Source organism: Perna viridis, chromosome 3 (assembly GCF_037379345.1).
Source record: "Perna viridis isolate PV_CMFRI_1.1 ecotype Kerala chromosome 3, ASM3737934v1, whole genome shotgun sequence".
NCBI lineage: Eukaryota > Metazoa > Mollusca > Bivalvia > Mytilida > Mytilidae > Perna > Perna viridis.
Window position 1 is genome coordinate 3,237,308 of NC_142447.1, and position 21,286 is coordinate 3,258,593.

Below are 21,286 nucleotides of genomic sequence, written 5' to 3' on the forward strand. Positions count from 1 at the left end.
TGATAAATATATGAACTAGTGCAATATGAATTTATGAATGTTTGATAAAGTGTAGTAAAACTGAAAGGAATACATTTTTTGTTTGTATCATTTGAAAGAAAAAGGAAATCACAATAACTGTCACCAACACGGAAATATGTTGAACAGTTCAAAACACATTTTAAGCGAGTTTTATTCCTGAGAACTGTGATAACTTCAGTGGAAGTATTCGCTTGAACTTTTTACTGGTATTAGTAACGATTCAAAGTTCGCCGCTGACCTTCACATACAGATTCCTTTTTCTGCTTGTCTATAAAGTCTTTGTCTCCTTGTCTGTCAACATTTAATACAGCATTATTTGCCTCCTCTTGTGGTATTTCTTCAAATTCAGCATTTTATAACAACCTGTCAATATATCCCGTTCAGCCATTTCTTTAAGCAGACGACAACAGTGCAATAAATTTAAAAACGTATTCAGAACGTCTCCGAATTTTTCCGGATACGAATGAAAGTTTGCGTGCAAATACCGGGATTTATTGCATGCTTTCTTTTCTATTGATTTGAATAGAGAAATATTTATTACTATATAATAAGAAGATTTATCGTATCTCTGTTTAAGAGATGTCAAGTCTTACTGCGGCTATTTTATAATATTGCAGCATGGTTCATCGTTACTCAAGTATGGTACTTGATTTTGTTATTGTTTCTTTATTTTTAAAGGATAAGTGTGAGAATATCAGAAATGCTCAAAATTCATTATAATCTTTTGCAGAATTATTACTTCACTAATATTTTCAAAATAAAATATTTTAATTTGTTCTATTTATCGAAACGATACGCAAATGGTGAATACCTATTACAACTTTTTGAACACATCGACGAAGGGGAGAGGTAACAAAAAGGTAATACTGGAGGTCGCAACAAACAAATAAAGTTCTAATTAAATTATCCTTGTCGTAGAAAATGATAGTCATCAGTTTGAAAAGTAAGAACATACAAGGAAATTTAAACTTCATTATTCTTTATTTCCGTGATTCATTTTTCCATTTAAAATTTGGAGTTACAACGCTTTGACCGCATATGTTATAATGATTACGTATGCTATTTCAAACAAAATAAATATTTGTCATGCAACTAAATATGCATTCATGGATTCATTGAAGCTTTGAATAAAAGTTGCGAAGGTTTCTGATTAAAAGCAGCTAAGATTACCCTTGAGCACGAGGCAATCATACAGCATTATCACATTTTCATTACATAAATCATGATTGCTGGATTACTTTAGAAAAATCTTTATCCATATTCTTTTTGTTGTATTAGTTTTATAAAAAAAAATGCATTAATTACGGTAAGAACTGCTGTTTTCAACGTGTGCACCAATTTTCAAAGAGAGAGGTGATATTCAATAACCAAAACGGACAAAGACACCACCAAAGGAATTCGTTGTACACGAATATAGTTATAAATGTCGGTGGAGAGTTTTCCTATATAGATACATATTCAGACAGTAAATACCGCGTTGCCACTAGTTATAACTCATACTATAAAGACAAACAAAAAAACTACAGCAAAAAAGTGCCTAATAGAGATTCAGAAATGACCATACAAATGAGGTAAAATATCTTATCAAAGTTTGACAAAGAACCAAGAAATGCAAAAACATTCTGTAAATCATTTAAGGTCAACAGTGAAGGTCCCAAGTCTATACGACTTACGGTTTAAAAGTTTAGTGACCAACCGAATAATTTCATTTTAGGTCGCGAAATCGCGTAACCGGGGAAACCTCAGATCTTTTCGAAATCTTGTCAAATAGTACTGCCCCTTGTTTCTGAACAATATGGAGCTTTCGGTTTGTGTGTATCTAAAATGGTTTAAGAAATTTTAACAAAATTAGTTTTTCAGCTACGGGGCAGATAACTCTGGACCGACAAATGATCACGTCTCATAGGGTGAATTCCAAAGTCTCCTCTCAGATTGCAAAAGATTGTCAAAATCTTGTCTTGATACGTTGAACTTTGGCAAAATGTCTGGCGGAAAAAAAGAATAATAATAATAACAATAATAATAATAATAATCAGAAGAAATACAAGAAGGTCTTCCCATCCAAATGGGAAAGACATTAATTAAGTTAGCCGTTGTGATGACTTTATTTACTTATACTCACATATTTTAGCAAAAGTTGCTTTATGGCAGTTGTTTTCGTTGTAACAGCATTTCGCATCTAAGGCGATATTTTCATATTGACGGTAGAACGATGTTTCAAAAGTTGTCGTATTTCTTATAACATCCTGGTTTACTGCAACTGCACTTTCAAAACCATTGTTGTGACATTTGGGTTTTGATATCCCTAATATTGGAGCAGCACAGAATATTTTCTTCGGGTTTTCTTTCCCATTCTTAACCTCAATCACTATGTCCGAATTCATTTTGGGGACGTAACAGTTGAAAACAATCATGGTTCCATTACAATTTATGTTTAATTTCACATTGTTTTCAACAGCTAATCCTACAACCAAGAGTAGAATAATGAAAGTACAGTCAAAAGAAACATAACAACGGGGGTTTTAGAACTCGAAACGTAACGAAGTTTATCATCTAGCATTCTCATTGCTGGTTATCGTGTTTTGAATTTTACGTCTACTATTTTGTTGTCAAATTTATTTAGTAAATGTCATTTATGTATCTTATTATTTAAAGTAAATTTCTTATTTGAACAAATAAGTATCAAACTACGCAATTGTAAGTCCGAGTATGGAAAAATTAAGTTACATGTGAAAATCAGAATGGATTACATTGAAAAAATCTTCTATATTTATATATAAGATATTTTCTTAAACTGTCTACTTTTAAATTAATAACGGTTGTGAGCAGTAAAACTATAGTTGAAATTGATCAATATTAAAATAGGCAAATTTGAAAGACGAAATTTATATAGCAAATAAGAGAGGTTGTAACATAAAGATAACATTAATTGAATCATGTATTTTATTAAATTATTCAATTTAATAGTTCATCAGGTCATTTTAAATGACTAGTATAATATGTTTTTGACACGTGGTACTTTCTGATGGATTTCGTAAATTACTCAATTTCGAGCGGAAGTGCCGTGAACCGAAAGATGGCCACTTTTAAGCGAAAGTGACCAAAATGTTATTATTGTTTTTGATTATTCATGTTACTCAATTGTAAATTTGAATCAGTGGTATCTAAGGTAGCAACTTCCTGCTCCATAAATCCTAATTTTCTTACTCTTCATACATCTGTGTTTTTACTTTAACGGTCATTCAATACATGGTTTTTAATTCTGATTCATTGGAATTACATCTGCTTTTCTAATTTCGTGCTGTATTGGTCTACCTTTTCTTCAATTTATCAATCGGCGATAGATCTCGAATCCCTTTTTTTTTGGTTTTCTCTTTCGTTCTTCATTGTACTTTCAATTTTCGATTAACAAGTTGCATTCTATTTCCATCCTATTTATAATTTGATGAATCAAAAGAAACATCATATTTCGCGCACTTGGGAAAATAATGCTGTCAATCAAAATATTCCAGGAATGCATTACTTCATGTCGTTTATTAATTTACCATCTGTTGATAATATCCTCGTAAGAATCAACAAAACTACTTTGTCTGTCGGGGGAACGTTTCCTAGGCCGCTAGGCCTGTGATTCTTGAACAGTACCAAGTAATGGGCGTTCCCACTGATGGCTCTGTAATACTTGTAAATATCTAGACCGACAACATGACGTAAATCATATGATAGGAAGAATACTTGTATTTGGTAAAAATATGTTTGCGACTCCAATGACAAAGTTATTTATTTGCAAATAGATAATGATCGAGTACTTTTCTCTTGTTCTCTTGTGTTAAACGACTTAAAAACGGGTAGCCCTGGAACAAGTTCAACGTTGTCCGTAGTTCATACGTTATGCCAGAGCTTGCCGAAACTACGCAGACTTTCTGTATCGGGATAGAACTCAAACAAATAGGCTTCTGGAACAGGGTTATTTTGCTACAAGATTAAAGTCATCACTATACAAAAATTTTATGGTCGTCATCATGAACTCGTCATGACTTGACTATTTATGAACAACTCGGCAGGTGTTTCTAGAAAAGCAGAGGACGCTTACCCTACCGCTGCACCTGGTCCATGCTCCCAGTTTTTAGTGGAGTTCGAGTTGCTCATATGCTTTTTGTAATTTTGTATGTTTGATTTAATTTACATTATATTCTTTGTTGTGTATATCTGTTTTCCATGTCTGGTCTTTGTCCCTTGATTACATTCTTGATTACCGCTATAACTTTGGTTCCCTTGATTACTGTTGAAAATGTCGCATACAAACTTGTAAATAAAGAAAATGTGTTAAATCGATGAGAAATAAAATGTATAAAATGTCGGTTACATTCAAGATAAGTTCCTGCAGAACTCCCTGGTATGGATCCTACCTCCATGGTATACTTTCGGTCACTTCTTGCATAAAGTTGTTAACTTCCAGCCCGCTTTACTCATCCTCAAAGGTCACTTCTGATCAAAATTTGCGGTCCACGTCACTTCCGGTCATTTGTCATATTCGGATGTATGCGCAATGGTTTGATAATCCAGTTGGAAATTATATTTTGTAAACGACAAAAGATAATAATCAGACATATTATACAAGAAAAAAAGGTTGAAGATAAGTATGTCTTTCAGTAACAAAATATTAGATAATTATTTTGATAGGTTTCATATATAAATATTTACCTTGCATTGACCAAATGGTGACGCAAAGAATGCCACAAAACATTTTCTGTAAAAAAGTGAAAACTGTTACGTTTTAATATAATATAATATGTAGTTATCTAGGAGCGAAGCACTCTAAAGGAACTGTAGGGGTAATTTTTATGAAGACGTCATTCTTTTCCAATTAAATGGAAACCCTTCTTTCCATGCACGAAAATTAAAAGCGTAATTACCATTTTAGTTGGTCACTAAAATACTCAAATATTACATCAAGCTTTTTGAAGTAAAGAAATTGGGGAAGGTTTAAAAAAAAAGAATTCACATTATACAATTATCACTTTAATTTAAACGTTGGAAAAATATTAAAATCTACAATGATATATATTTATTATACAGATATCTATCATTATTAATTGCTATTTTGGGGATTTGATACATCGCATCTACCCCAAAGAATGTAAGATAAAGGATTCTACAGACACTGTGAAGTCAGCCTCATATCTTGACCTACACTTATAAATCGATGGTGAAAGAAAACTATTGACCAAACTTTACGTCAAACGTGATGACTTTTCATTTAAAATTTTCAACTTTCCTTTCATCTGTGGCAACACCCCTTCAGCACCTGCGTATGGAGTGTTCATATCACGTTATGCCATTGAAGTCATCACTACAAAAGTTGCATGGCCGTCATCATGAAGTCGTGGATCGTTACGGTGTATCCATCTACTCCATAAAAACTGATTTGTTCAATGTTTTATAGTTTTCCTTTCCTCTTTCGCCTACCCTGGACTTGTTTTTAATAGCAACTCGGCAGTTGTTTCTAGAAAAGCAGAGGACACTTACTCTACCGGTACACCTGGTCCATGTTCCAGGTTTTAGTGGAGTCCGAGTTGCTCGTTTGCTTTTGTTACCTTGTCTGTATGATTTTTGTTACTATATGTTCTTTATTGTGTTTGTTTCTTTTCCGTGTCTGGTCTGTGTTCATGGATTTCATACTTTTGGATGCCCTGTAACCTTGGTTCCCTTGATTACTCTTTCAAGAACATTTTTTTTTGTGAAAGGTGGATTGATAATCGTGTTATGACATTTTATGAGTTTTCCGTTCGGGAAGTCACAGTGAATTATCGAAAACTTTTGCACTGAGAACATTCAGTAAATAACTGCTTTCTATATGATAATGCCATATGCATATTAAACTATCATTGTATGTACTACATGTAACGTTTATCACGGTTCATATTTTAATATGTCATTATATGATTGTGTACTTGAATTTTATGGAATATTTTAATAAACAGAAAATATAAAATTAAGTTTGTAAAGAAAACATACCATTTGCATATTTGAAGAAGTTGAGAAGTCGTGTGTATGTAAAACTTTCCTCTTCTCTTACTATTTCAAAAGAAAATAAAGATTAAATATACTTCCCCCTAAATGAAAGAACCGATCAATTTAATTGAGCATAAGCTAAAATACCAACCCGTAGTGATTTTGGAAGTGATATTAATTAACTCAATAAAATTTCTTCTTCTGTCAGAGTCAATTACAACTGAAATAAATATATTGAGGACTAAAAGCAAGAATCTGTATGTGGAACTATAACCGAGCAAAAAGGATATTCACCCTTGTAGATAAATCGAAGTAAATTCAAGAGTAGTCCGTTCTTTAAAATAGGATGAAGCCAAAAAAGTTTGTTCAGTTAACAGGATAAATAGGAAATAATCGTTTGTAATCAATACCCGATAATTTGTTATGTAGATAATAAATTTATGAGATGAGTTTCGGTACCTTTGCTACAGAATTCTTCTACAAAGCTCATTTGAAAGCAAAATATCTTTCTGTGCAACGGAAATAATTTTCCAAGCACATGTATAAAATACAGCCTTGAAATCACTTATTTATACATGTTTAAATGTTTAGAAAGTTTTTAAGTAAGGCACAGGAAAGAGTAATCAAGGGAACCAAGGTTATAGCGGTAAAAAAATGTTGGAGTTGAATGGCACTGGAGTATACAAACTGGTGTAAACATTTCAAACCGATATTATATGTATTGAAAAAAATGCTTTGCCGATCAGTTTGTAATTTGTAAAAATAAAAATTTTTACACAAATATTCGCATAATTAATGTTCTAGGCATGAACAATAGCGATGGACTTTTTTTCTAGACGTTAAACTACTGGTTTGAAGCAATCCCCCAGGTGAATCAATATCAATTTGAAGCTTGAAAACCAGGAGTAGTTCAAACACTTTAGTGACTAAAATGGTTTAGATTACATCTCTTGTCTCATATCTATTATCTTTAATAGTGCATTTTAACATATTGTGATGTTTTATTGCCATGCATCTCAAATCGTGTAAAATCGCATCAATTGTTCCCCTTCCAGTGTGTGAAGTCATGAGTTCGATACGTGTGCGACCTTTAATATGCTAGTCCCTTCTTAACCGAGCAATTCGCGGCACATAGGAAAGAGAGTGATTGTAGGTTTTATAAGTTAGTACAACAAGATCTTATTCAGCGTGTCGAATTAGTCCAAAACAGGGTCTTTATTTAAAGTTCAGGTGCTAAAGCATTATATTGTGTCTAACGTATGGAATATTGGATTGTGGTTTTACTGGTTATGGGCATTCCGTAATTTTATTCTGCGGCCCAGAAATAACTTAAAAGATGAGAAAATCAATATGCTGACTTTCTTTTTGTTACAGAAATGATGAAAATGTTTTAAACTTTTTCATTTTCATTGAACTGCAGTATTCTATAATGATTATTTTAAAGACGAGTTATTCCAAGTTGATCCTTTAAAACTCGATCAAGATTTAAGAATGTGATCTCTTAAAATGTATTATATTTTCAGTTGAGATCTTTCCTCAATTGCTGTAGTTAACTCTTTAAAAGCATTTTACGATTATTTGCAACCCTTATTTTAAAAATGCACATTTGATTTCAAGTGGGACTATTTGACTAGGATCAATTTGAAATAAGCGGGCTGGACTATATTCATGGTAAAACAATAAACCTATCTTAATAGCAAATATAATAATCGCCTTTCTTTAGACAGAATAGCATATTTAGTCTGAGGACTAGTTTACAATAGTGATTTCACGTTTCTACAACATTTGATAATGTTACGGTGTATCCATCTGCGCCATGAAAACTGATTTGTTCAACGTGTCATAGTTTTCTTTTCCTCTTTTGTTTACCCCGGACTTGACTTTTTATGAGCAACTCGGCGGGTGTTTCTAGAAAGCAGAGGACGCTTACCCTACCGGTGCACCTGGTCCATGCTCCCAGTTTTTAGTGGAGTCCGAGTTGCTCATTTACTTTTGTTACTTTGTATGTATGATTTTAGTTACTTGATGTTCTTTGTTGTTTATGTCTGTTTTCCATGTCTGGTCTTTGTCCCTCGATTACAAATTTTTTTGATTACCGCTATATCCTTTGTTTCCTTGGTTACTCTTTAAGAAGAGTTTCAGTAAGCAACAAGTTATAAGACGCTTTAATGCACAAGTTTTTTGAATTGTTTGGTCAAAATATCAACATTTTTAATTTTCTCTTTATTACATATTTATTACACATTTATCAGCAACTTCTTGTTACGTATCGTAAGCATAAATTGATGCACGTGAATTCACTGAATCTGGACAATTATTGACAAATAATATAAAAAAAAAAGAAGAGTCCAAGGACAGACCATTGAGAAACACCTAGGCCTTTGATAATACTTTTTGTCATTGGTTCTAATAAAATCCCATTCTAATCACACATCGTTCTCTGTATGACCGATGTGAATAAAATCATTTCAAACTACTTCAACAAACACTATATATTTCAATGTGAGGCAACTACACAATACGGTTAACTGTATTAAAAGCTTACTCACACCCGTCGTCATCACTATATTTATGTTTTAAGGCAACTATTTTTTAAGTAGCATTTTTTATGGAAATCAGGCAGGAGGTAATTCATGCATGTCAAAACTCCGCCGAATTCAGTTCTATTTCTTGTTTACAATCTGTTGTAGATCACATAACCAGTCCGTTTTTCATTTGGGGGTTGCGCTTTTTGAGATTTATATAGATTGTACATGACATGAGAACTTTGCAAGAGTTATCATTCTTGATATGTTTTGATTTGGTTGATTTTAGTGAGAGATTAAAGTGTAGTTTTCTAAAAAGTACAGATCTAAATACAAAAAGGACTAGGGTCACATAAAATATAGTATATGTAGACAGAAAAGCAACATTGGATCCATGGATTTTTCAACACCTTGAACCACTTTACCATAGGTAGTGTCTGAATTTTATATGGACTGGTATTTAAAACAGTTTCACTTAAGTGTTTGGTTTCATACTAGTACATTACTTTATATCAGGCAATGATCAATTCCTCCCAAAATTAATCACCAAGGTTACAAAAGAACTCATTAAAACATTTGCGATGTCATCATTTTGTGAAACGCTTTTACTTTTTACTTTAAAAAAGGAAGAACAATAAGATTTTTATCGTTTTAAAGGATTCCACAGGTCTTTCGGTTTTAATTGATGATTGTTCCACAGCTTAATCCATACAAAGGTCATTTTTGCTTTCATGATTTTTGATTCAACAATGGATTTAAATACTTTGACATGTAAACAGTCTCGGTGATACATAGCTGATAGAATGTCATCATTAATCCAGTTCTCCAAGCGAACTGATGTTAATCTTTCTTTCCTCTTTCTCTCTTTTAGTTACATCATTCATAGCTTTATTGATTACAGTCCCTGAACCGATTCGCGCAACTATTAGAGGGATCCACTACAGCTGAATGATTGATCGCGGACGATGACCGGTGACTGATCTAATCGCAGTTTTGCTATGTAAAATGACGGATGATCTGTTTTAAAAATAAAACAAATGTAAAATAAAAGTATTTATTGATATTTAAATCTACTGCATTATGTTTATATGTGTAAAATTTACAAATAAAACCACGGAATCTGTAAAATTTATTGACCAATCTGTGATCACGTAATGCGAACACCGGTTAATGGATCGTTTTGACTGCTCGATGTCTTATCGGTAACTGATCGGTGATCGATTAACGATCATAACTTGTGTTGCACGGACCGGTTCAGGTACTGTATCAGTCTTCCTTAAACACATCCTCAATAAGTAAAGCTAGATGTTTGAAATTGTTATGTTTTATTGTTGTGTGTTTGCTATGGTTGCAATTCATATCAGAAATAGAGAGGCAATCATCAGCAGTGTTTTAATTTCCCAGTTTTCTTTATACAAATGTATACTATTGTATACACGTATTATATCCTATTAACGCCACTAATTTCAGTATCAGGACCATCGGGGTTCTCCCCTATTATATTTTTGAATGAGTTGTCAGTTGCTTGATTACGTAAATGTTTGGGTAACTTATTCCACAAGACAGACCCAGAATGTATGAATGAATGTCTGAAAAGTTCAGTTTTAATTTTTGGAATTATCAAATTTCCTTGTTCAGCATTTCTTAGTGAATAAGGTTTGTTTTTTGAAACATGGTTAAACTTTTCTGATATGTAGCTTGGTGCTTCTCCATGCAGAGATTTATAGATTAATAGGTATTTGTGATATTTAATCCTTGTTTCTACTTTCACGATTCCTAATTTTTTTAACAAGGGTTCTGATGGAGAAAAGGGTTCAGCATCTAGAATGAGGCGGACAGCCCGTTTTTGAAGTTTAAGAATTTTGTCTAATCCTTCAATGACACAGCCACTCCATACAATACAACAGTAGTCAATAAGTGGAAGAATGTACCCATTATAGAAAGTTTTTCTCGTTTCAATGTTTAGATATTTCTTGCTAGGAGATACAATCTTGATGAAATATTAGAGCATATATGATCAACATGACATTTCCAGCTTAGAGTATCATCAATTTTTACTCCAAGTAGTTTTTCACATGAAGGAAAAGTTTTATCATTTACTATTAAGGCAAGTATATCAACATTTGACAGTTTTTGTCTTGTTCCAATAATCATACACTTAGTTTTATTAGGATTGGTAAACATACATTTATTTCTACACCAGTTTTCAACTTTTCTTAGATCATCTTGCACATCCTGTTGTAATAAATTAATACTTTTCCCAGATTTGTGTATGATTGTATCATCAGCATACATATCAACATTTGTATTATGCATGTCAAGAGGAAGATCATTAATAAATATAACAAATAAAAGCGGTCCAAGTATGGAACCCTGAGGAACGCCAAAGCTAATAGATAGGTTTTTTTGATGAGAAAGTGTTTAAAATATTTACTTGCTGCTTTCTATCCTTTAAGTAGGACTTAAAGAATTGCACAGTACTGTCATTTACACCATAGATTAGCTTTTTACAAAGTATATCATGATCAACAACATCAAAAGCCTTTTTAAAGTCTACAAATATAGCCAGATTTATGTTTCCATCATTCATCTTACATAGCCATTTATCCACAATATTCACAAGAGCAGTTTGGCAGGAGTGTTTAGGTCAAAATCCAGACTGAGCTAAATGTAAAAATTCCCATTGAGATAAATATTCATTAGTGATTAGATATATGTCGTTCAATTATTTTTGACAATGAAGGAAGTATTAAAATAGGTCTGTAATTTGATACTAAATCTTTCTGACCACTCTTATAAACAGGAGTTACGTTTGCAATCTTTAGTGAATGTGGAAATATGCCTGAATCAATCATACGATTATATATATAAGTAAGACTTGGTGCAATAATATGCGACGTTAATTGCAGCACCTTAGGCCCAATATTATCATATCGAGATGACTTAGTTGTATCTAACTTTAATAGTGCTTCATAAATTTCACTACAGTTTACTGGAGGTATCATAAACTGTTTATGATCATAGTTTCTAATCTTTTCCTTAACATATTTATGTAGTTTATGAAAATCATGGTTTGGCACAATCATCTGGTTTCTTAAATTCTCAATATAAGAAGTGAAGTAATCATTGAAAACATTAGTTATTTGCTCTTTGTCTACTACTTTTTCCCCACTTTCAAGTTTCAGTACCTTTGGTGTAGATTTGACTTTAGGATTTAAACTATGAATGCACTTCCATAAGTTTCTGGAGTCTTTACTATCCTTTACAAGATTTACATAGTAATTTTGTTTTGCACTATTTATCAGAAGCGTTGTTTTATTTCGCCAAAATCTATATTCTGACCACATACCAAGAGACTTGAATTTGTCCCTTCCCTTTGCTTTCTTGCATTTAAAATTTCATTATTATACCAATCTGGTTGTTTCTCCCTTTTAACTCTCTTTGTTACAATTGGGGCATGTTTATTTAGAACAGAATTTAACATACCATAAAATAAATCGAGACACACAGAAGCATCACTTTCTTGCTCAATAAGGTAAAAAGGTGTATTCATCATATCCGAAAGAAAAGACTCCTTATCAAAAAACTTAAAATTTCTGTATGTAATAGTTGAATGGGTCTTTTTTAATTCATGTCCTTTTTCTTTTCTAACTAAACTCACCGGGTAATGATCACTGATAGTAGAATTGCAAACAAAAGAATCTAGGACCATGTTTAGATTGCTTACATAAATATGATCAATTAAAGTTCTTGCATTTTCTGTTACTCTGGTTGGCTCAGTTATCAATTGGTGAAGATGAAACATATTAATGAAATCTAACCATTTTGGTGTAGGTTTAGACGGATGTAAAAAGTTCATATTAAAATCACACATAATAATAACATCAGAATTTATATTCATAGCTATACTCATTTCCTTTTCAAAATTATCTATCCAATCTGTTAATGACTTTGGTGGTCGGTACACATAACACAAGAAAAAAAGGATCTTTTACAGAAAGGTTTGATCTCTAACCACAAAGTCTCAATGCCACCTATTTCTAAATCAGGTATTCTAGATAATTTCAAATTATCATGAAGATAAACTAAAATACCACCACCATTATGTAGTTTCATCCTATCTTTTCTCTCAAGTTTAAAACCTGGAACAAAACCCAATTATATCTGGCTGATTCTTCTGAAATAATAAAGTGTTCTTAATTTTATCAAACTTGTTCTCCAGTCTATTAATATTATGTGAAGAAATTTTCAAACCTTTTGTTTTTCCAAAACCATATGGACTTTCATTATACATCTTATATAGATCAGTTGTCATTACTTCCTGTACATTCAGATAATAGAAACAAGATATCATAGATAAAGTAAACATAATACATACATGCAACATTATATCAAATGATGGAAAGACCTCCGGAGGTGATATGGTACAATTTGTTACAGGCAATTCATTTACACTATTAAACTTAATCTGATCTGTGATTAACATTTCCTTCATTCTATTAGCGTCTAAAGAATCTTGACATGCAGACAAATTTCTTCCTGTAGTGGATGACGAACATAACTGATTTATGGCTTTATCCTTACTTTTATCATCATTAAACTATTTAACACTCCTTTGCAGAAAACCATCTAATAATTTAGGACATGTGCAAGTAGTATTGTTACAATCTTGACACAATGAGAATAATGTAAAATAGTTATTGTTTTTTGTCAAATTTTCTATGGCTATTTCTTCTTTGCCAGATTCTTAGTGGTAAAAACTACAAAATTTCTCTTTGTGGCCATAATAATTACAGGAATAACAGACAACTTTGTGACTGTGCTTGGAAGATCTACTTTTATGGTTTGGTTACCCACATTTAGTACAAAAATTCCCATATTCTTCATATCATAACCTAGGATATTGACATAATTGTTTACCGATTGTAGGAAAACAGATGTTCCCTTTCTAGAAAAGTGTAACCCATCTTGGAACAGATAATGCAAAACTCTACCATTTATGTCATGAAAGTGATCATAATGGTCAATGAAATGTATATTCAGGTCACTACACATCTCCCATAACAATTGATTCAATGGTCACTACACATCTCCCATAACATTTGATTCAATGGTCACTACACATCTCCCATAACATTTGATTCAATGGTCACTACACATCTCCCATAACATTTGATTCAATGGGTCAACATTAATCTTTTTTCTTGGAGTAATGCTTGATATCATTAAGACACAATCTGGTCTACATACGGCCCTTAATAACTGCAGTAAACTTTCATAGTTGTCTCTTATTGTCGAATAATTTTCTCCTCTTTCTTAGTCATTTCCTCCAATATGAATTATAATAAATTTATAATATGACATATCCTTCTCCTGCACAGTTTTTATGAGCTTACTGATGTTGGCCCCTCTGTTAGTACTGATGTCTGTGTCCCATAATCCTGATGGATTTATATCCTTTAGCATGGAGCTTCCAATAATCAGTGTTTCAGCTTTCTTAAGATCATGAAGCATTTCTTTTTCATTTTGTTCAATGCTGAAAAAATTTCTGTTTAATTGGGCCATTATTTGGACGGACTCCTGTTTCCATTTGGGAGTGTTTTGAAGGATAGTTTCTTTATCATCTACACACTGACCTACAGCTACTGGAGTTGGGTCAGTTTGAACTGAACAACTTTGCATTTTATTAACCTCATTTAGTTTATAGATTTGTGTTCCAATTGATCTTTTTGTTTTTTCCATTGAAGTATGTCTGCTTATGTTGGATTTTTGCTTCTCATCGCTCCCTGTTTGTGTGTGTGTGTGGAGGAGTTTCTAGCTTTTTTCTTGATATCATTTTCTGTTTGTGTGGATGAGCTTACTGTTAACTGAGGAGGGTGCTCTTGCTTGTTACATTTAGCTAATAGAGATTTCACTAACTCTTTTAAGTCACTTACTTTTTCCTCCAAGGCTTTCAAGGCTTTGTTACAATGTCCATCAAAAGGGTTGTTTCTCATTGTAGAAATTAGTATTGAAGTCATAATAAAATTCTGAACTTCTTGCTTAGGGTATGTATCTGAATTCTGCACATTTAATAATTTTACCTCAGTTTCAGAATCATCATGTAAATATATTAATTTGTTATCGATCACAGTTTCTGATAACTTAGACTCCTCCACTGATTTCAATAATATGTTATCAGTCCTATCTATGGATTCAATTTCCTCACTTTTGGAATATTTCATTTGATTGTGAAGTAAGTTTCCAAAAACAGAAAAACATCTCTTTGAACCATTTTTCACAACCCTTTCCTTGTACATGTAATGATCCAGTTGACTCATACAATGTAAGTACAACTTCAAATCATGAAATAAGAACTGTAACACTTGACCATTCCTGTACTTTTCTTCAAAGAGGTTTCTATCATAGTTTTTATAAATATTTTTTTCAAACCCGTACCACTGTTCGGGGACCTACCACATGCTTCATATGAAAATATCCATTCAATGCCACCTTCATCGACCAATTGTCCTGTACTAATATGCATTGGTTCTGTTAAAGTTAAAAATTACCACAAAAAATTTAACATATTAAATTGTCCATTTCTATTGTATTTTAAGCAATTGTTAAATAATGGGCACTATAAAATACTTATTAAAATGTTAATTTCAATTTCAGTAAAAAAAAAAGTATTTTATATAAATCTCTGTATAAGGCCTTGATTAAACACTGGAGTACTGTCAATAGAATCTAAATCATGCATACATTTTGTAAATAAATGGTCATAAATATGTGTGAACATATATTTTTTCAACTATTATCTATGAGTCCTCATGCAGTTTGTGATTTCATTGAACTGTAAACTTGAAACTAAAAGATACAATTCGATTAACTAGGAATAAATCGTAAATGTATAACATGAATATTTTGAATGTTTATTTAAATGTTTTAACCAAATATTTCTTAATTGTAAAAGAATGTTTTACTTCACCCATTGCAACCAAAATTTTCAATTATAAAAGGCTATCGCAGAACCTCGAGATGGAGGACTTCAAGGCTAAACTACCTGACTGTTCTTGCAAAAGCTCTCCATTCAAATATGGTCCTTCTGGTCACGTCGTTACGGGAGATTTAACCATTATCGAAAACGAATCTCTACGTAATATCCTTTCTAAAGGTCCCAAGTACCGTGAACCACACTCCATAAATTGGAATTATAACTTTAAAGTTCTTATGGATGCCGTCGAGGACTATGCAAGAAAATGGATAAAACGAGAAGAAGAAGAAGACATTGATTCTCTGTCAGAATGGTTAAAGGCCGCGAGGTCTTTAATTTTGAAACGAATGAAAGTTTTAAGTAGGTCAATGAGTGCCAAGGCTACATCAGTTTTCAAAGACCCCGATGTAGCAAAAACATTGTCTACTTTACATGACAAATATGTTGTACCAGCAGACAAAGCCCAAAACAACATTTTTTTTGTCTGCAAAACGTTTTATATCCAATGTTTATTATCAGAGGTAGACGTAGAAAATAATAGAAGTGATAAGACCTATACTGCTACCACTCTCTCCAAAGAAGAGATTGTGGAAAACCATAAATCTGTGCTATTCTCTTTTGGTCCCATTACCAAGGACGATGATTGTGATTTACCGTCTATGTACTGGATTCCTAAACTTCACAAGAATCCATACAAACAACGTTTCATAGCTGGATCTGCAAAATGTACCATTAAATCTCTTCCAAAACCTTTAACTTCTATACTCACAACTGTCAAAGAGGGTCTGCAGTCCTACCACAACACTTGTTATTCCCGTAGTGGTATTAATTCAATGTGGATCCTGAAAAATTCGAAAGATCTTTTGGAGAATATCAGTTCAAGACTATTATCTGAGTATAATAGCATTAAAACCTATGATTTTTCAACACTGTATACTTCTATTCCCCATACTCAGTTAAAATCCCGACTTAAAAACATTATACATCGTTGTTTTTCCAAAAAAAGATGGTACACCTAGATACAAATATATAGTTCTTGGTAGAGATTCCTCATACTTTGTAGAAATAATTCCACATCATCTTCCAAATATACAGAGGAAGATGTTTACAAAATGCTGGAATTTTTAATCGACAACATATTTGTCCAGTATGGTGGACGTGTTTTTCAACAAACGGTCGGCATTCCAATGGGAACAAATTGTGCTCCTTTACTTGCTGACCTATTCCTTCACTCTTATGAGGCTGACTTCATAGCTGATTTGATAAGAAAGAAAGAATATCGTTTGGCTAGATCTTTCAATCTCAGTTTCCGCTAAATAGATGACGTATTATCTTTAAACAATCCTAATTTCGGGGATTTGATACATCGCATCTACCCAAAAGAACTTGAGATAAAGGATACTTGGAAATCGATGGTAAAGGAAAACTATTGACTAAACATTACAACAAACATGATGACTCTTCATTCAGAATTGTCAACTTTCCTTTCATCTGTGGCAACATCCCTTCGGCACCTGTGTATGTAGTGTTCATATCACAACTCATACGTTATACCAGAGCTTGCCGAAACTACGCAGACTTTTTGTATCGCGCTAGAAGTCTAACAAATAGGCTTCTGGAACAGGGTTATGTTGCTACAAGATTGAAGTCATCACTACAGAAGTTTTATGGTCGTCATCATGAACTCGTGGATCATTATGATGTATCCATCAGCACCATGAAATCAACGGGTCATAGATTGCCTTTCCTCGTTTGTCTACCGCGGACTTGACTTTTTATGAGCTACTCGGCGGGTGTTTCTAGAAAAGCAGAGGACGCTTACCCTACCGGTGCACCTGGTCCATGCTCCCAGTTTTTAGTGGAGTCCGAGTTGCTCATTTACTTTTGTTACTTTGTATGTATGATTTAGTTACTTTATGTGCTTTGTTATGTGTGTCTGTTTTCCATGTCTGGTGTTTGTCCCTGGATTACGTTTTTTTGATTACCGCTATAACCATGGTTCCCTTGATTACTCTTTTACAACCCAGATGTTTACATGTACAATCATATAGGATTGGTCCAACAAATACTTTTACTTTTACAATGATCACCCTTTCATAATGCCTGCCACTTTCTCTAAAGATATTATAAAGTTCAATTAGCAATTTATTTTTACATTACATAAAACAATAATGCAATAAATTGGCTCTACAAAATAATTCAATTGTGCAAAATTCTGTTCTAGAATGTTAAAAGGAAAATATAAAATAGGAAGAGAAAGCTGACTGCATTAATTGCATTTTCATATAAACTGTATATATTTATCAATAATACAATAAAATCATTTACATTGCATATCTTATATATTATTTTTTACAAATCAAAAGTAAGTTGAGAACATACCATTGCTAGACTAGGAAAATAAGGCTTTCAAAATCTTTATACTAATGGTACAATGATCGTAGAAATTCTTCACAACATTTACTTAAAATCTTCATTTTCAGCTTTTCTGCTCATTGACAGTTTGGAGGCAAATTACTCACACATATAAACAATAATCATACACCTTTGTGGTAAATTACCAATATGACTATAAAGTACGCATTTTCAGCTTCACTTTGACTGCATTTGATCAGGAAACACACTGATTACATACTTATACTTTTTCATGAAAAATTTTAAGAACGTGCATCTTTAAGCAAATAATATTAATTCTGACATATCTGATTATTGTTTTTTAAATGAACATTAACTAATTCTTCAGACACTTAAAAAGATTAAAATCATGATATATACTCATGTTGCTGTGTTGTCTAAAATTTGGTCAAATTTGGGCATGGAAGAGGTGCGGTAAAACTACAGTTACCTGACATTGTTAAAAATACACTGGCTTAGTGTTGCTGATAAACTATATTACAATTTCTACAATGATTATCAAACATTTGCCTATACTGTTGGTTAAGCATTTAACGTATTTGTATTAATATAAAATTGCGTTTTTTTAATAAAAGCTTTACAATTTGGGGTTTACCTACAATTAAGATGACTGTTTGCTTGCCATGATTTCGCTTTCACACTCTAATTAAATCCCATGTGTCCCGGTTTTGCAGTTAAAATATGCAAAACACTTGCAACCAACTTTGAATCTCCTTCTTTTTTGTGTGCTGCCACTGATTCAAAAAACCTATTAATATCTCTACAATTTGATCTGCTATTAGCATTTTTGGGGTGAATTTTACCTACAAATATAGGTTTTTTTGTCTGGCCAACCTATTCCTGCAGATGCTTTATCGGTGTTTTTTGTTCTTATAGAAATATGTATTGGTTTTGTGAATTCATTTGAACAAGACTGTCTATTTTCACCTTCAGTAGAGATGAAAGCACTATTTTTGCAATCCCATTTAATATTATAGCACATTGATATTTCTAGAAGAGTTGAAGCTACATGTAAAATTTCATTTATATAGGTCTATCATATGGCTCAATAGACAATTTATGCAAATTAAGCTAAAAAATACTTACAAACTGGTATGATTGTCAAAAAAAAAGAAACAAGGTGGCTCAGGCTTAAAATCCGCCTCTTCTTATCTGAAACTTGTTTCCCATTCACATTATTAAACTACTAACCTCAACAATAGTTCGGTTGCTCGCCAATGATTGGTCATGTAAACAATCCCTTAAATACAGGTCACTAAATTAATTGTTCACTTTCGGTATGAACCGAAGCACTGAATATAAATACATTACTCGGTTATAGCAGTGTAGGAATAGTTTTTTCCCCAACTTGCCAATCTGGTTAGTGGAATATTGATCTTGCTGGCCAAATAGAAATTCAACTAGCCAAATTCGTTTCTTTTTTGATTTATCAAAAACTTTACCATTTTCAAATATTCCCACCCAATTAAGTTTTTCGTGTACTTTACAGTAACAACAAAATAAGTACTCCATTTCTGAACTCATATTTTAAAAATAAAGTTATATTTCAATGGATTCATCATTATGAACCAAGAAAATGATTATCATTGTGTCTTGTTCATTTTTAACATATCTTAAATTACCAAGATGATTTCGTTTGAATACTAATACGAGATCGGGACATGACTTGCGTAGGTTTATATCAGCTTTACCGGAAATTATTTTGCAGATCGTAAAGTGTAAAATCACCATTAAAATCCCCAATATTCTCTATGGTAAATCAGTTACTTTAAAGGTCCATAACTTTTCTATTGTTTGTTAAAATGAAATGACAGTGTGTCTACATTGAGTTGCTAGCCAGTGTATTTGACTTACTGTTTCCAGAAACACTTGACGTTTTTAAAATCTTTTGCTTTGAGTTGACTCAACTCCTCAGTATATTCCTTTTGTTGTAGAAATGATCATCTTCATGTATTATCTTAAATCCAATATACTTACAATTACTTTGACATTCTTTCCCACAATTGAATGCACTTCTCAAGTGTAAAATTACATGGTCTTGAAAGACAGGGCTTCCTTCCTACACAATATTATCTACATAAAAGAGGAATATGCATTTTAGGTTTTTTTCTATCGGGCTGGATCAAATCAACCTTTAACTGTGAGTTGAAGAAGAACTTATGAACACTGAGAAGCCAGTTCCTAGGTGCATCTGAGAGTCCATAACCACATGTATATAACTTTCACACTACACTTTTGTCATGTAGTTTATGGGTTCATTCTATAAGTGACTGTACGAAAACCAACCAATCAATATCTTTACCTTTTGCGCTGATACAACAGCAAATATTTTGTTACTTTTTGGTACTTCATCACATACTTCAAATGGTATCACATTATAATCAAGTTCCTTTAGATTCGAAAATTTAGCTAAATTTGTATAAGTAAATCTTTCAAAACTACTGCTTTTGTTGCAAATGATCCGGATCGTCTCTGTTGTGGCGACTAGGACTTTGTGGTTGTGTTAGCTCTTTCTCCCTGCTGTTTTGTTTAGCTGAAGACAGGCAAGTGCTCGAGGTATCCGTCTTTGCCGGTTTGGCTGTTATCATTTAGCTGGCTTATAGTTGTCTTAGTAGCCTATTGTGGTGTAAACGCTTCAAAAGGGGGTTCATTCATGGTAGCGAGTTGACTCTAGCAACTTGTAGGCAATGGCGGGGGATGGCGGTTTCTTAAAAGCAATGGTATAGGTGTTTGACTTCTTTGGGGCGATGTTTCTCTACAACAGTTCCAGTGCGTTCCCATCTCTTCGGATGGTTCTGGATGTAGAAATGATCTTCAACTTAAAGGAATGGTTAAAACTTTATATTCTCTTGAATGACGTTAAGCAAAAGCCATTTTACAATGAGACATCAACTCTTTCTGTTTTGTGAGGATAGTATCTATCCATCAGTATAGCAATAGTATCACTAATAAGTCATCCAAACAAAATCAGAGCTACGAATGCTTATATCTTGGTCTGGATTTCTGTATATCAATAATGCCATCTGGAATTTATCAATGTCCAGTGAACCAGTTGCAGATTTTTTGACTATCAGCATATGTTTCCTGTCTTAAAAGCCAGTTCAGCTCTGCAATTAAGATGTGGGTTTGCGACTGATTAAATCTTACGCCCCATCAGAAGTCATCTCTTCTGGAATACCGAATGTGACAAACGTCTTATGGTGTCATTTAACGAGCTTTTCTGTACCTGATTCTACTTTGGATAATATTTGTTTCTGTAATAAGTTAAGTAGTTACTACAAATGACATGGAATGAATAGTCTGGAGGTATTATGGCAGATGATGGCTGCATAGGGTT

At 32.8% G+C, this 21,286-nt stretch overlaps 1 protein-coding gene across 2 annotated transcripts in view; it reads right to left on the minus strand.

Moving 5' to 3' along the window:
• Nucleotides 1-21,286, minus strand: part of LOC148620675 (uncharacterized) — a 67,279-nt gene that overhangs the window by 11,414 nt on the left and 34,579 nt on the right. For both annotated transcript variants that reach the window (XM_088574366.1, XM_088574367.1), the window contains exons 2-4: nt 6,037-6,096; nt 4,723-4,768; nt 2,144-2,485 (exon numbers count right to left, since the gene is read on the minus strand). In XM_088574366.1, coding sequence (XP_088430492.1) covers nt 2,144-2,485; nt 4,723-4,768; nt 6,037-6,045 — 397 coding nt within the window. In that variant the 5' untranslated portion in view covers nt 6,046-6,096. The remainder of the gene's footprint in view (nt 1-2,143; nt 2,486-4,722; nt 4,769-6,036; nt 6,097-21,286) is intronic.